Source organism: Erinaceus europaeus, chromosome 2 (assembly GCF_950295315.1).
Source record: "Erinaceus europaeus chromosome 2, mEriEur2.1, whole genome shotgun sequence".
Lineage (NCBI taxonomy): Eukaryota > Metazoa > Chordata > Mammalia > Eulipotyphla > Erinaceidae > Erinaceus > Erinaceus europaeus.
Genome location: NC_080163.1, coordinates 74644993 through 74662631, shown reverse-complemented (window position 1 = coordinate 74662631; position 17639 = coordinate 74644993). Strand labels below are relative to the sequence as shown.

General features: G+C 36.0%; 1 protein-coding gene across 1 annotated transcript in view; it reads right to left on the bottom strand.

The window, feature by feature from the left end:
• Positions 1-1970: 1970 nt before the first annotated feature.
• The window catches only part of TEX15 (testis expressed 15, meiosis and synapsis associated), a 76021-nt gene continuing 60352 nt past the window's right edge, over positions 1971-17639 (bottom strand). Inside the window, exons 9-12 of the mRNA XM_060183106.1 lie at positions 12996-17597; positions 8750-8808; positions 6452-7689; positions 1971-2050 (exon numbers count right to left, since the gene is read on the bottom strand). Of these exons, the coding sequence (XP_060039089.1) occupies positions 2013-2050; positions 6452-7689; positions 8750-8808; positions 12996-17597 (5937 nt within the window). The 3' untranslated portion in view covers positions 1971-2012. The remainder of the gene's footprint in view (positions 2051-6451; positions 7690-8749; positions 8809-12995; positions 17598-17639) is intronic.

Here is a 17639-nt window from a genome sequence, read left to right as displayed (position 1 = left end):
AACTAAGCACTCTGAATTCCATCCTATTTGACTAAAGAGGTTTATTTATCCCAGGGATTCTTAGGATTTTTTTTAATTGAAAAATTAGTTCTGAAATACATTTGGCTGAATTACACTTATAATAGACCTATAACAGACAGCATAAAAAGTTTGCAAACAAGCATTTTGAGAAAATACTGAAGTGCTGCTAGCTATCTTTTTAGAGTTATCCAATGTAAATCTCTGGCCACATTTCAGGGTCCACTAGAATCTGTGAAAGGGCTCTCCATTTGTGAGGCATTTTTTTCTGACTAAAATTCACACACACACAAAAACACCAAACAAACAAAAAAAACAGGAACGTTTGTTGGTTGGCAAAGACGTTGCTCAATACTATAGGTATATCCTATGCCTCTATTCTACTATGATAACTAATATGGTTATATATATATATATATATATATATATATATATATATATATTTTACTTTTGTGAAATGTTAAGGAAAAAATATGTCTAAAGAATTAAAAATCATGTATTTTTGACAATCAGCAATTTCAACTACTTCTATAAAAGAAAAAAAAAAGACAAAAAAACACTCCACCAATTGTATTTATGCTGTATAATTTAAATTATTAAAATATAATTAAACCAACAATATAGGCTGAATATATCACTACTTACTACAAAAATCATTAAAAGAACCATTTAAATTGTGAAACAAAAAATTGAAAGGGTTATTTATGGAAAATGGAATTAAATGTATTTCAATTTTAATACAATTAAAACTGCTACAAACATTTAAAAAAACACATCTGTTCTAAATGACAACTTTGAATGTCCCCAGCATTGATTTAGCCTTGTGAAAGGCACCAAGAGCTTTGCACACTGAATAGTTAGCTGTGCTTAGCTGTTGCTGCAGACACTTGCCCTTGGCTGCTTCTAGAACACTTGAGGGGTTTACTTGTTATTGAAAAAGTTAAGTCTGGCTTAGTGGTGGAGCATCTGCTTTGTATGAACTCCAATGCCATGAGAAGAATAAAAACAGAAATTACTGGAATTCCATGGATGGTGAAGCAGTACTTTGCTCGCTCCCTCACTCATAAACAAGCAAAAACATACACATATATATCAGGCTGCAGTGGCTGTCTCTGGAGGTGGCACAGTGACTAGAGTACTGCACTTATAAGTGTGAGATCTGGGGCTGGATGGTGGCACCTGGATGAGAGTACACATTACCATGGCCGAAGACCCAGGTCCCCACCTGCAATGAAGCTGGGCTCCAGATGTCTTTCCTTCTCTATCCTTTGTATCCTCTACTCCTCTTAACGTCTCTATGTCCTATCAAAGAAAATAAAATAAAGCAAAAATAAACAAACAAACAAATTCCTGTTCTGCAAAGGTGTTCAAAGTCAGCCAGTTAAGGCCTATACTGAATTTCCCAGTGAAAGTTACAAAATATTGAGATTAGAGGTATTTGTTGTGTTAGAGACATAATTATAAATTACATGACTAAAAATGCCAAGAGCTACAAGATTTTTGGTATGATGACATTAATCAGGTGGTGTAACACTACTATAAGCAATTTACTAACAATATCAGAGATAAAAATTGTGTATTACAGATTTTACTGTTGCTTAACTCTAATAATGAAATATTGTATTTCCCCCTTTATAAAACTATTAGGATAATCTCAAAAGAAAAAACAGCAACTTTACATAGCTGAAATAGATATGACAGCAATATTTCCAAAAGTATCAAGATAGTGTTAATGTTCTTGATGGCTAAGTGAGTACTTAAAATAGGCTAGTACAATTCACTGAAATAACTGCATGGAAATAGCTGTAGTATTTTGATGTCAGAAATTATTTCCTGTTGTGTTATATAATATACTATTCATTTAAACATTTTATAAAGAGGCATATGGCTTGTATTTACTACTACATTTCTACATATTTAAATGTTAAAACATAAGGAAAAGTACATAGAAAAACATGTTAAGTCTCTTTTATTTCAGTAGACAGAAGTCATTTTCAATGTTCTTGATGAAAGGGTGCTTGTTGCCATGGAGCTGTAAGAATAAAACAAAAAAAAACATGAGATAAGTTAATTTTAGTGGTAAATAATAGAAATCAGAGTTTGAAATGCATGTCTGCTCTTTACTAGCCTGAGAATGTTTCTTCCTTTCCTTCCTTTCTCTTTCCCTCTTTTTTCTCCCTGTTCTTTTCATTTATTTTAAATTTAAAAATTATCTTTATTTATTGGATAGAGATAGCCAGAAATTAAGAGGAAGGGGGAGACACCTGCAGCCTTGCTTCATTTCATCACTTATGAAGCTTTTTCCCTGACAGGTAGGGATTGGGGGCTTGACCCTGGGTCCTTGTACGCTCAACCTGGTGCGCACAAGCCCTTTCCACTTGCTTTCTAATAGAGACAGAAAGAAAAATAGGGAGAAAGATGGGGAAAGAGGGAGAGAGACACCTGTAGCACTGCTTCCCTTCTTATGAAGCCTCCATCCCCAGTGTGTGTGTCGGGGGAAGGGGTTGGGGCTTGAGCCTACATCCTCTCATGTGATAATCTGTGTGCTCTGATAGGTGTGCCACCTTTTGAGAATGTTTAAGGCTCTCCAAGGTGTAGTTTTCTCATTTGTTTATGAACAATAATCTCTTGCCAACTCTCAGGTATCTTTACTCTAATAAAGGATGTAATATGCTTGGCATATAAAATTCACCTAGCCCTTTCCTTTTGCTCCATTTATGATGCTGAATACACCACGAGCAAAGTAATCTATCAAAAACAGTCAGTGGGTCTCAGAGATGATCAGAGTGATCTCTATTGGTTAACTGAATTCATGAAAACTTCAAGATGTATTTATTTTTGCCTTCAGGGTTATTTCTAGGGCTTGCTGCCTGCAATATGAATCCACTGCTCCTGTGGCCATTTTTTTTTGATTTTTTAAAATATATATTTGTTTTTATTTTCCCGTTTGTTGCCCTTGTTTTTATTATTGTTGTTGTTATTGATGTCATTGTTGGATAAGACAGAGAAATAGAGAGGAGGGGAAGAGAGGGGGAGAGAAAGATAGACAGCTGCAGACCTGCTTCACCACCTGTGAAGTGACTCCCCTGCAGGTGAGGAGCCGTGGGCTGGAACCAAGATCCTTACACTGGTCCTTGTGCTTCATGCCATGTGCGCTTAACCCACTGCGCTACCACCCAGCCCCCTTTTTTCGATTTTTGGGTAGGACAGTGAGAACTTGAGAGAGGAGGGAAAAATAGGGAGAAAGATACCTGCAGACCTGTTTCACCACTTGTGAAGTGACCCACTCCATAGGTGGTGAGCTGGGGGCTCAAACTAGGATCCTTGTGCTTTGTACTATGTGTTTTTAACCTGGTGTGCCACTGCCTGCCCACCTACAAGATTTATTTACTGTATGCTAATTTACAGTTAACTTTGAATAGTACAATGAGTAGATAATTCTTTTTACTTTCAGTTGGTGACTAAATCAAGGAGGTAAGAATTTAAAAATATTTAAGAGTCAAGTAAACAGTTTAATGTGTCCGAGCACAGGACTTGCCTGAGGTCTTAGAAGACCCAAGTTCAAGCCCAAGCATCACCGTTAAGTCAGAGCTGAACAATGTTCTCCTTTTGTTCACTCATAAAATAAAAATATTTAACATTTTTAGTTATTTACTTTATGACAGGCACAGAGGGGAAGAGAGAGACCAGAGTACTGCTTTGACACATGCTGTGTGAGGGATCAAACCAAGGATCTCACAGATCCAGATTTGAGCTCTACTATGAGCCACTTCTTTGATAACAAGAATTAAAATTTTCAAGAGTCGGAGCTTAAATTGATTCCAGACTATGTTTTTTTAAATAGCATTATAAACTGCTTAATTAATACAAGTCTCAAACAATGAGCATCTTTATACAATATTTGTATTCTCTTTTTCTTAAATGTCTTTTAAAATTATTTATATATTTATTATTGGATAGAGACAGAGAATTGAGAAGGGAGGAGGAGATAGAGAGGGAAAGAGATAGAGAAACACCTGCAGCCTTGCTCTATCACTCACGAAGCTTCCCTCCTGAAGTGGGGACTGGGGTCTTGAACTTGGGTCCTTGCTCACTGTAATGTGTATACTTAACCAGTTGTGCCACTGGCTAACCTCCATTCATTTTTAAGCTGTATTAAAAATGTTATTAAATTAATTTTAATGAGGGGGGGAAGAGGGAGGGGTAGATGTGTACACAAGGAGACCAGAGCATTGGATAGCTCTCACTTATGGTGGGATGGAGGCTTGAACCTGGGACTCTTGAACCTCAGCCATTATATCCTTTTGCAAAACCATTATGCTATCTCCCTTACTCCCCATTCAAGATTTTCTTCTGTTGTTTTTTAGATCATTGCTGTGTCTCATCTACTATGCTAGGTATGCTTATCATTTTAGCAGCAGAAGCATCAGTGATGTTATCAATGGAAAAGAAAAACCTGGGGGGAGGAGTCAGGCAGTGACACACCAAGTTAAATGCACATAGTATGAAGCACAAGGACCTGCACAGGATCTTGGTTCGAGTCTCTGGCTCCCCACCTGTAGTAGGGTCACTTCACAAGCAGTAAAGTAGGTCTGGAGGTGTCTATCCTCCTCTCTTCTTCTTTCCTTCCCCCCTCGCAATTTCTGTCTGTATCCTACACCACCCAAAAAAAAATTGGCAACCAAGAACAATGGATTTGCTTGCAGATATGGAGCCCCAGTGATAACCTGGCTAACAAAAACAAAAAACAAAAACCAAAAACCAAAACAAAAATGAAATGAAAAAAGTGCATTTATATACTCTACCCACCTTTGCTTCTGTATCTTTCTACCATCTGTTACAGACTTTTTAAAAATTATGTTTTAGGTGGAAAATTCCCAATCTTGTTTAAACTCTTTTGGCAGACACACAGTTACAGCAGTATCACATAGTACACACATGCCTCAAAGGCAAGAACTAGTATGGAAGTACAAAACTTGTTGCCACATGACTCAATGTATCGTGGATACCAGAGGTAGAAGTATGAAAGATGTGGCAAGGACTCTGAATCCTTTGCTAAAATATTTTAATTTTATTCTATAGGTTATAAGGAATCTGAGGCAATCCCATTGTAGAGGCGCTGTTGTGATAATATTTATTAATTAGAAAAAGAATTCTGTGACTAGGCTTCTCTCTAACTCAAGCAAATGAATTAATTCAATTAACATTTCCAGTTATTAATTTCTAAGAGAATTCAGAGTTAAAGAAAACTTTAATTTGAAATAAATTCCATTTAATTCCTTTAGATATTAACAATTAACAATGTGTCTTATCTCTCATAGTTAATAACTAGATTTTGCAGATTAATAATGGTTTTAAAATTTATTTATTCCCTTTTTGTTGCCCTTGTTTAATTGTTGTAGTTATTGTTGTTGTTGTTATTGCTGTCGCTGTTGGATAGGACAGAGAGAAATGGAGAGAGGAAGGGAAGACAGAGAGGGGGAGAGAAAGATAGAAACCTGCAAACCTGCTTCACGGCCTGTGAAGTGACCCCCCTGCAGGTGGGGAGCCAGGGCTTGAACCAGGATCCTTAGATCAGTCCTTGCGCTTTGTGCCACTTGCTCTTAACCCCATGTGCTACTGCCCAACTCCCAATTGTTTTTAAATTTTTCTTGAACTGTAGCACATATTTAAAAAATCTACACCCTAATTTTAATTTATAAATAGAATGTGTTTAAAGAGGAAAAAGTTACTCAAGTTTCAGTGGCAAGATATCAGACTGTTTTATGAACATATCTCAACATATTTCATTCCTTCATACCAAAATATTATATTAGACTACAGAAAAAGATTGCTTTATCTCACTGATAAACATTTTGATATCCTGATAAATCTTTCTGATTTTTCCATTTATTGAAATAATTTTGCATAGTGGTGGTGGTATAATGGTAAGCTGTTGCTGTCACCCAATATAATCTATATTTACAGTAGGAAATCCAGAAATTACAGAAAAACATACTTCATACCTCCAAAAGGCAACCTCATTAAAATCTTCACATATTTATCTGTATACATTAAAAAAATTTTTTTTTACATTTTTAAATTTTACAAAGATAATTTCATATGTATAGATTAAAAATGTCATCAAAAACTTATAAACCAATTTTAATTGCATATTTTATGGTGTAGATTAACTATAATACTTAACTACTATTATTAACTACTTTAGTTAACTACTCCCTAAAGTAGGCTATATTCAAGGATACATTAATAATATCCATTCTTTTTTCCCCACTAGATTTCCACCTGAGAACATAATTTGACTCGAATACTTGAGCAATTCTACAAATATGCACAAAATGACTATTTTCACATCTCCAGTAAATAACGTTTACAAAAATATACAAAGATAAAAACAGAAACTCAAGAAAGCACAAAAGTTTGTGAAACTCACCGTAAGTCCAAGAAACTTCTGGAGACATGCCTGAATTAGAAGGGCAAGGGTATGTAGCTTGTGGTAATGGCTGATAGGAAGCATACTGTGAATAAAATGGCTGCTGAAAATTGTAAGAAACAGGCATATGAGATTGAAAATACTCATTTCCTGGTACAAAGTCATTTGCTTGTGGCTCACCAGAAAAATAATTAAAATATTGAGAATATAAAAGATCAGAACGTGTGTTCTGGACACTTGCAACTGTAGTTAACATCCCAGGAGGAGGTGCCTGTACTTCATATGATGTTATCCCCTGGTATGTCTGAGTAATGGAATTGCTGTTGCTGCTACTGCTGCTGTAATGATAAACACACCAAGCATAGTAAGGGTATGAAGTTCCAAATGCATGTTCAGAAGAATTATATACAGGGAGATGTGCAGGCGGTGGGAGTTCATTCCAATATGTAGCAGAACCTTCAGTTAGAACTTTGGAATTCTGATTATTCTGTTGCTCAGAAAGAGAGTTTTCTGCTGTTTGATTCACACTAAGGGTTATGTTCTCAGATGATGCTCCAACAGGTACAGTACTGGGATTTAGTGTATCTGTCACATAATTTTCTTTTGACTCAGTTTCTGCTGACTGTACTTCATTTACTGGCAGAAGCGGAATTTTACTCTGGGTAAATATGGGTTCTGAAAAACTGGTACTTGTAGATTTTTTAATAGATGAATTTAATATTTCATTGTCCTCAAGTTCAAAGGCACTGTCATTCACTTCTAAATTGGCATGGACATCCCTAACAAATCGGAACACAGGTTTTGCAAGCTCTGATCCATCATGCAGAGGAGAAACATGGGCTCCTGGTTTTAGGTCTGAGGGATGAGACTTCTCTGCAGGATATGGAGAATTCTTAAATTTTTGTGAAGATGTCATATGGTGTTCAGTAGATGTGCCATCTACACATTTTTGGTCATCTTCCTTACAATTTTCTGTTTCAGCAGCACTAAAATTCACATATGTTTTCTGCATGTTATTTAAGCTTTCTTGTCCACCTGTGAAATCTTCTGAAGTGTCAGCTGGAATACTAGTTAAGTCTATTTTGCCCTCTGATTTTGATGTGCAGATGTCTTTTAAAGGTAAAAGTGAGCTAGGCAGTGATGTTAACATTTCAACCTCTTCTACAGACACATGGTTTCTTTTTAGATCGTCCGATGAAGGTGGTACTGTTTCATTTTTGGAATGAGATTTTACAGTCCTGTTAAATGTAATACACATATACAAAAAACTTTAGAAAGTCAAAGTGTTAACATAGTTTATACTTGAAGTTTCTACTCAGAAGAGTTAAGATTTATAATTTATTTTATCTGACAGTACACATGTAACTTATTTCCCCAGTTTCACTCTTCTTTGAATTTATGTATTTTTTCCTGCTAAAGATGATATAGTCAACATTTCAAATATATTTTCAATACTGTAGTGATTATTTTATGTCCTGAATATTTCTGATAGAGGGAGCTATTAATATTAAAATTTTAAATATATATATATTTTTGAGTTTTTAAATCTTTATTTAGAAATTGAGAGGGAAGTAAGTAAATACAATAGTTTGTACATGCATAACATTTCCCAGTTTTCCATGTAACAATACAACCCCCACTAGGTCCTCTGCCATCCTTCTTGGATCTGTATTCTCCCCACCCACCCACCTCAGATGTTTATCTTCTTTATATCCCTTATCATCCATAAAATAGAAAACAAAAAACTAAGCTTGTCACCAAAAGATGAGCTGAATGAAACAAGAGACGGTCAGCAAATCTCGTGGTGCCATCTCAAGTCAAAAATGAAAAAAAAAAAAACAACTTAATTCAGTGCTTTTTTAAAAATAAGTAACTTAAGTTTTAAAAGAACTAACTTTTGAGATCATTTTTCCTGTATTATGTTAAAACATCTTTTTGTAAATCACTTATGTTTATGTGTATGTATGAGTCTATGGCAAAGGTCCTACTTCGCAGTAAATGCTGGTAACTTAAAAGATTTTAAGTCAATTTTGAAATTTGACTGGTCTGTAACATCCACAAATTAAAAAATAAAAACTCAATCTAATCACTTGTTTTATTCTTTTTCAGTCCTTTTTAGTAAAGCTGGTCACTAAGCTCTACCAATTCTTTAAATATCAGTTTTAGTTTCTTATTATGACAAATTTCACTCTTTTCTAAGAGTAACCCAAATAATTGTTTTTTCTTATTCCTTAATAAGTGGTCAGTTTTGCTTAGTTTTTTTTCTTTCCCCAGAAAATTGCTGATGGCAATTCCTACCTTGAATGCTTGAGTGTTGCTTTTTCTTTGCTGACTTCTGTGGCATCTTTCACATTGACCTATGTTTAAAAGATAAAAATATAACTTAGATTGGCAATGATTTAGATAAAAACTATTAATATTGGGTATTACCAATTGCTTGTTTTGTCATTACACAGAACTCATTGTTTCAAAATATGCCATTAATGATCTGCTCCTTCATAAATCAGTGACTGATGAACTTCCCATAGTTCACTTTTTTTAGAGAAACTTTTATTAATTTTATTTTAGATGTCTTTTTACATATTTTTTTCCTTTTGTTTTTGCCTACAGGTTTATTTCTGGGGCTCAGTGCCTACACTACAAATCCACTGCTCCTGTCAGCCATCCCCCCCCCCAATTTTATTGGATAGAACAGAAATTGTGAAGGGAGAGAAAAATAGAGATGGGGAGAGAACAACATCTGCAAATCTGCTTCACCACTTGTGAAGCGACCTCCCTGTAGGAGGGAAGCTGGGGGCTCAAACCAGAATCCTTGGGCAGGACCTTGCATTTCATACTATGTGCACTTAACCTGGTGCACTACTGCCAGGGACCCCCTTTTTAAATTTTTAAATATTTACTCCCTTTTGTTGCCTTTGTTTTATTGTTGTAGTCATTGTTGGATAGGACAGAGAGAAATGGAGAGAGGAGGGGAAGACAGAGGGGGAGAGAAAGACAGACACCTGCAGACCTGCTTCACCACCTGTGAAGTGACTCTCTTGCAGGTGGGAAGCCAGGGGCCCGAACCAGGATCCTTATTCTGGTCCTCGCGCTTTGTGCCACCTGCACTTAACCCGCTGTGCTCCCTCTGCATGTGGGAACTGGAGCCTTGAGCCTGGGTTATTGTACATTGTTAATGTGTACACTCAATCAGGTGTATCACCACCTAGCCCCTATGGAGAAACTTTTTAAAGATCTATTATATGTGAAGAGAAGGTGGATTTCACATGACACACATAGAAGAGACTGACAAATCAGAGCATGACTCTGAGTTGGGAAGCATAATGATTATGTAAAACAGTTTTTACTCTAGAGATTCTGATGTTCCAGACTCAGTCTCAATACCACCATAAATAAGTGCTGGACAATGGTCAGATTGAAAAAAAAAAAAGTGGTCTGGGAAGTGGAGCAGTAGATAAAAAAAGCATTGCATTCTCAGGCATGAGGTGCTGAGTTTAATTCCTAGCAGCACATGTAACAGAGTGATGTCTGATTTTTTTTTTCTCTCCTCCTATCTTTCTCATTAAGTGAAATATTTAAAAAATTCATTATGGTACATGTGTGCTAGGGGCTGAACTGGGAACATCAGCAACGCAAGCCCAATGTTCTATCAATTGAGCTATTTCTCTGGCTGGGGAGCTAGCATAATGGTTGTACAAAAAGGCTTTCATTCCCAAGGCTCTAAAGGCCCCAGGTTCAATCTCTAGCATCACCATAAGCCAGAGCTGAGTAGTACTCTAGCATAAAATCAAAACCAAAACCTTAAAAGTGATATATTTTTCTTTTTTTAACTTTACTTATTTATGTAAAATGAAACTTAAAAAAATTTAACTTTATGTAATGAGATTTTTCTAGCCACTAAAGAAACTTTATTTTTAAAATATACTTTTTTTTTTTTTAAAAAAAGATAATTCCTTTTTGAAGCTCCAGGATTTATTTGGATTTTTTTTTTTGCTTTATTTTTTAACCAGAGCACTGCTCAGCTCTGGCTTATGGTGGTGTGGGGGATTGAACCTGGGACTTTGGAGCTTCAGGCATGAGAGTCTCTTTGCATAATAACTATGCTGTCTACCCCCACCCTTTAAAGTATACTTTCACTAGAGTGATACACTGGTGTTCTCTCAAATATTTAAAAAATTATAAAAGAAAAATTTCTTCAGTTGGTCAGTACATCTATTAATAGTCTTATGAAACAATGTGTGAAATACTGTCTTTATCAGGATTAAGGCCTTTTTGGTTTATGTTTTTTTTTTTTTTTGCCTCTACAGTTATTGCTGGGTCTTGGTGCCAGCACTACAAATCTACTGCTCCTGGCAGCTATTTTTCTTCTATTTTATTGGATAGGGCAGAGAAATTGAGAGAGGTCTGGGATAGAGAGTAAGATAGAGACCTGCAGACCTGCTTTACTGCTCCTGAAGCGGACCCCCTACAGGTGGGGAGCAGGGGCTCGAACCTGGGTCCTTGTGCTTAGTAATATGTACACTTTAGCAGACACACCATTGCCTGCCCCTTGGTTTATGTCTTATTAGGGTTTTAGCTCTCTTTTTAAAAAATGTTTATTTCCTTTTGTTGCCCTTGTTGTTTTGTTGTAGTTATTGATGTCATTGTTGTTGGATAGGACAGAGAGAAATGGAGAGAGGAGGGGAAGACAGAGAGGGGGAGAGAAAGATAGACACCTGCAGACCTGCTTTACCGCCTGTTAAGTGATTCCCATGCAGGCGGGGAGCCGGGGGCTCAAACCCTGATCCTTATGCCGGTCCTTGCGCTTTGCGCCATGTGCGCTTAACCCACTGCGCTACCGCCTGATTCCCTGGGTTTTAGCTCTTATAAGTCATTTGTATTTTAAATTGTGTTATTTCTATTGAGGAGACAGGTTCTGAATGTGACATAAAAAACAGTAATATGAAAAATACTTATTTTCTAATTTTTGTTTTAATTTTTTGAAAAAGCTTGTTTTTACTTAATTTTTTAAATTTTATTTTGATAGACGAAAGAGAAATTGAGAGGCAAGTGGGGTAAAGAGAGAGAGCCAGAAGCCACCTTAGCTTATTTTTACCAGAGCACTGATCAACTCTGGTTTATGGTGGTGCAGGGAATTGAACCTGCGACATTGAAGCCTCAGGCATGACAGTCTGTTTGCATAACCATTATGCTATCTACCCCTGCTCAGTGTTCCTTCTTCAAGTGTCTCCTCTGCATGTGTGGACCAGAGGCTTGAACCCAGGTCCATGCAAATGGTAAGGTGTGTACTCCACTGGGTGTACCACCAAACAGTCCTCCAAATAATTTTTTTCATGAGAGAGGTATCTCAATTTCTGTATCTTTAAATTAGGTAATAATGCTGCTGGCATCACCAAGATTCTATAAAGAATAAAAACTGTATTTGTACAGGGCCAGTGGAATAGCTCAATTGGACAGTGTGCTGTTTTGCCATTGCAAGACCCAGGAATGGGCCTGGCCTCAAGCACACTGAAGGACACTTCAGTACTGTGGTTTCCATCTCTCTCTCTCTGAACCTTTGTCTCTGTCTTTATCTGAAAAAGTCATTCCAGAGTGGTGAAGATATATATGTGTACATTAGGATATTACTAATATATGCAATATAAAATTTGTTAAAATATACTTATATAGGACTTGTAACTTCTTCACAATAATTTAAAAATACCGGTCCATCACTGGGAAGGAGCTAGCTGGTAGACACTTTACTGTGTGAGGACCCAGGCTCAAGCCCAAGCCCCTGGGTACCCCATGGCAGAAACTTGCAAAAGGGGTAGCTCCATGAACTGTAGAGCACTACTGTTGTGGTACCTCTCCTGCCGTATCTCTCATCATTAAAAAAAAAAAAAAAAGCCTGCTGGGAGTTGTGGAATTGTGCATGTGCGGAGGCCCAGTGATAACCCTAAATGGGAAAAACCCAAAATCTGTCCTATGTGGGTGTTAACAGTAAAAAAACGTAAGTTTCACTAACTAGCTTTTAATATTCACTATGTTGGATATAGTCGTATTACACAGAGAAGCTATGCAATAAAGATCTGGACATTTTTCTAGGACATGTATTACAAATAATTAAAAAATGAAAAAATAGATATTTGTGAGATAACTCCTATATAATTTATCACTTTATAGACAATGTGAACTTTTTTATATGGGCCTGGGCCTTGCACATGGTTGATTTCACAGAGCCTGGGCCACATCTTTGTTCAGACAGAGAGAGAGAGAGAGAGAGAAAGAAGAGACACTATAGCACTAGAGCCTCTCTGATATGCCTATGCAATGCTGGGACCTGAATCTGGGGTGTGCGCATGGCAAGGTGGGTGCTTTACCTGGTAACCTAATCTACTTGTTAATAAACTCGTTTTTCAAGGTTATATTTAAACTATCCTCAATGAATTCGTTTTGCAAATTATATTTAAAGCATTCCACTTTTTATAATTCTGCAGTCTACTTGCTTAAGATTAGACTTTTTCTCAGTAAGAACACATACAGGTCTTAAAACATTTGTTACCTTTTGTCTTTTACAACTGGAAACAGCAATATTTTTCTCTTCTTCCTGAGAGCTTTCATATTTTTCTACAGTGATAGGTCGTTTTTTAGAACTTAAAATGCTTTCCCCTACACATTGTGAAACAGAGGGAACTTCCTCACAAGTAATGGGTTTACTAACACTCTCCCTAGATTTTACTTGAACAGTCATAATTTCTTTTCTCTTTGGTTGGGAAGACTTTCTTCTGTTACATATTATTTGGCATAAGATGAAGGAAATAGGTAACTCAGCATTTTTAGCACATACCATCTTCATATGTTCAATTGTTTTCATGATTTTCATAATGTGTGCCATTTTTCCTAAATCCTTCCTAGGTGCAGCCATTATATTTTTGAGTAGTGTGGAAAACTGATTGTAGTTGTAATCTAACTCTGTCACATTGCTTCCATAATTTATGGATGCTATAAATGGCACAAAGTCAATGTATGTGGGGAAAGAATACTTAGACTTTTCTATTAGTTTTTTTATTTCAGAGAGTTCTTCAAGTTCTCTTGAGAACAAATGAAAAGCATATGAGCAATTAACAGCTTCATTATATTTGTTTATAATATCCAGATCTTTCTCAAGTTCAGAAATAGCACTCTCTATCACTTTCCAAAGGCACTTGGTTGAGTTATGTTTAAGAAATGAAAAAGGAGTCATTTTTTCTTGGCTTTGAACCAGCTCAGGAAGAAGAGACAAATCAAACCAAAGCATACTTCGAAATCTCTGCTTGTCTACTTTCTTTGCCATTGAGTTTTTAAGGAAGTAAAGTGTTTCCGACAGCATAACCACTTCAATATATATTTCAGTGGCTGCAGGCTTTAAAATTACAGCCCTATGGTTCTGACTTTCCAACATGTCCAAAACGTTTTCTTCTGTGATAAAAATATTGTCTATACTATCTTCTTGTAACATCTGAAAGTATTTTTTAAAAATTTCTAAATGATCAGTACATCTCAAAGTGAGTTCCTGTAATTGTTTTAAGTCTGAAATTTTAGCTTGATCCAATATTTCACTAATACAACAGATATCTATATCTGGGTGTGAAAACAAAATGTTTTCTATGCTAATTGCTGCCTTGTTTGTTAGAGTATCTAACTCACTGGAAGTAATCATGGCATTTTTATGCCCATTATTAGAAATTTGTTCACTGCTTGAATCTTTAGACAGTGTATCGTATATCTTCTGCAATTTAGAAAAAGCACACTGATTGATTTTCAGTAGCATTTCTTTTTTCTTCTTTCCTGTGTATTTTTTGCTGAAAGACTGTCTCCTTTCTTTCCAAACAATATCTTTTGCTGCATCAAAAAAGATATGTTCCAGGCCATAAAGAGATATTTTAATACTTACTGTCTCATTACTCTTGATAAAATTAACCTTTGAGGAGATCATTTCTATGATAATCCACAGATGGTCTTGTTTTCCTGGATAGGAATCACTTTTAGGAGAGTGCCCATACATACCGATTAGCTTTAAAGTACTTTTTCGCAATGTTTCTAGCTCTCCTAAATTATCTCCAAAATTAACTCCACAGGTAAATGGAACAGAAAGACAAAAGTCAAAGCAGTCAGAACAATGCTTCATAATTGCTTGACACTCATTAACCTGTCGTTTATATTTTAAGAATGCATAATATGATACACTTTCCCTTTTGGTTTCTTCAAACAATTCAAGTAATTGGTCATGATAGGTCTGCAGCTCACAGAATGCATTATATTTTAACCTCCCCTGAAAAGCAGGATAGAAATTGGACTGTTGTTGAAATCCACGTGGTCTGCCAAGCAGCTCGCCGTACAAGGTCTCATCATACCAAAGCAAGCTTCGAAATGTTGGTTCACCTCCTAAGAGCCTTTTTTTGTTTTCAATGAATTGAATAGTTTCCATCATCATCTGGAGTTCTACCAAGGAATCAATAGCACAAGGTTTTAATTTGTGTCTGCTATTATTCCACAGGTTACATTCTACCAAAAGTTCTCGTGAAATTAAGATCTGTTCGAGTGAACATTCTTGCTTCCTTTCAAAAGCTTCCACAAATAACGGGAGAATATTTTGACAAAGTTCAGTTTCTTCTTGTAGAACTTGCAGAGATGAGGCTTTATCTGCTCTCTTTAAAATTTGAGCTATATAATATATAGGAGCTGAATGGTTAGGTGAACAGTATTTTGCCTTTAAGTCATTCATGTGTGGGATAGGCTTTTTCTGAGGAATAGTGACTTTGGAAGTTTCAGAGTGGCCCCATGAAGCAGATTGATGATTCATTCCCATGATACCTGATTTGGAATTACTAACTATTCCTGAACATAACACAGAATCAGGCTGAGAGTCATTACTAACTTTAACTATTTCCTCTTTCCCTCTTGTATCAAAATGATTAAAACCTGCATTATTCAACATAACTGCATTAGTAGCGTTTTTAATGCTTAAATGAGAATCAATCAAGTTATTTTTAGTTACTTTCTCACTTACGGGAAATTCTCGTAATATCTTACTCTTTTGATTTTTGTAGTAAGTCTGAACAGTTGCTATCCCCATCATACTTTTTTGGTGAACTGGATCTTTTCCTTTTTCTGTTTGCTTAACTTTCCATGCTTCTCTGCCTTGAGTGTCTTTTTTTGTAATGCATTTTTTTGAAGACAAGCCCTTTATGTTATCTTTCAAAAGCAGAGAACTATCATTGAAAAATAGCTTCTTTATTATCTTTTCCCCACAACCCCTACTTTTTTCAGTTACTGATGTGGAATCCAACTCAGAATTCTCAGTAACATTTGCTTCATTCCTGTCTGTACAAAAGAAATTATTTAAAGAATGTTGGTCTGTCTTTAAAAACTCATTACCCCCAAATTTGCGCTGACTGTATGGTGCAGTGGTGACAGTTGCAATAGAATCTGAAGCAGAAGTACCCTCATTGTCCAAGGAAGATACTGAAGATTTCTCTTCACCATCTGTCATCAGAATGGTTGGTAACAATTGAGGAATACTAATGTTCTTCTGGCTTGTCATTAAATTTAGATGTAATGGATCCATAACAAAACCTCTTGTGATAATATCTTGTTTAGAGCTCTCAACAGGAGCAGTCTGTATTTCTATAGGAAAATTTACTTCTACTTCCCTTTTGTAACCAGTCAAAATAAGACTATCAGGTTTGCAAATATTAACATTCAAAAAATGTTTCACATTTGATTCTAAGACTGAAACCAGCGTGTCAGTCTCCACTTTTGAGTGAGTTATACAAGTTTCATCATAATTTTTGTCTGTATTCTCTTTTATACGACTTACTGATACTGTATCACTTTCACTTACTACCTCACAAGTCTCAGCATTTCCTTTCACTGAATCATTAATATCCATAGTATTACTCTCATGTGTCCTATCATTCTCAAGAATTTCATGTTTATCAGTGTTAGATAAAAACATACCAATTTGGTTTTCCTCTTTAGTTAGCTTCTGATCAGGGCAATCTGGGGAAAAGAGATACCCAGAAGTTGTTCCTGAAAAGGGTTGAAGTTCTGATGATCTTGAATTCTCCATACTGCCATAGTTATAAGCTGACTGACTTCTACTTTGGAATGTGGGGCACAGGGTTAACTGTGATTCAGGATACTGTTGATCACAAAATTTTCTTACATGAATAGTGGTAAGACTTCTGGAGACACTGCTAGTCACATTTTCCTTAGAAAGGCATTTTGTGATTCTCTCTCTAGCTTTGTATGACTCATGCTTTGAAATATGTATTGCTGATTTATCAATTTCAAATCCCAAGTCTCTTTTCTCTTCTGGTTTATCATATTTTTTTTTTGACATAAAATGCCTAGTGGAATAATACCTTCTGTCAGATACAGAACTATAACCTTGAAGATCACAACTCTCCCAGAAATTATTACATATTATTGCATATGATTTTGGTAATGGACCTTTCCTTATTCCTCCTACCTTAGCTATGAGTTGCAAAGATGTGTGAACTCTTCTATGAGCTTTTTTGAGATGAATAACAGCTCTGTCAAGTCTTCTGGAAAGACGTTTGCTTTTGCATAGAGAAGCTTCACTATTTAGAATATCTAGGACACTCCTAATGTGCTTTTCTGAGAGTGAAAATGTTTCGATTCGTCCTTGAGATAAAGAAGTGAAACACTCATATGAGTCCTGACTGGTTAACCTCCTTTTCTTTTCCCAAAATTCATGATTTCTTAAATCCTGATGTGATATTTTCTGGTCCTGAAATGCTGTATGTATTTTTCTCTTTCTACTTCTTGAATTTGTGTCCTTTTTATTTCCAGTATTATTACAAGCAGCTTTTGACCCTGCAATAGTACATCTGCTTTTACTATTCATTGTTGTGACATTAGAAGGGTCAGTAAGCAAAAGTTCATTATTTTGTTGCTGAGACATTTGATTTATTTGCGTGTTATGACCGTCAAAAGACAGTGAGATTTCAGATTCACTCATTAGTCCTGATTCTTGTCTTTTATAACTAAATTCCTCTTCACATGGGTAGTCTGAATTTGCACCAGAACATTGGGGATACATTTCAAGTCCTGAAGCTTTCTCCTCCTCCTCTGGTTCCTCCTCTTCGGGCTCCTCCTCCTCAGGTTCCTCCTCTTCTTTGGGCTCCTCTTCCTCTTCTTT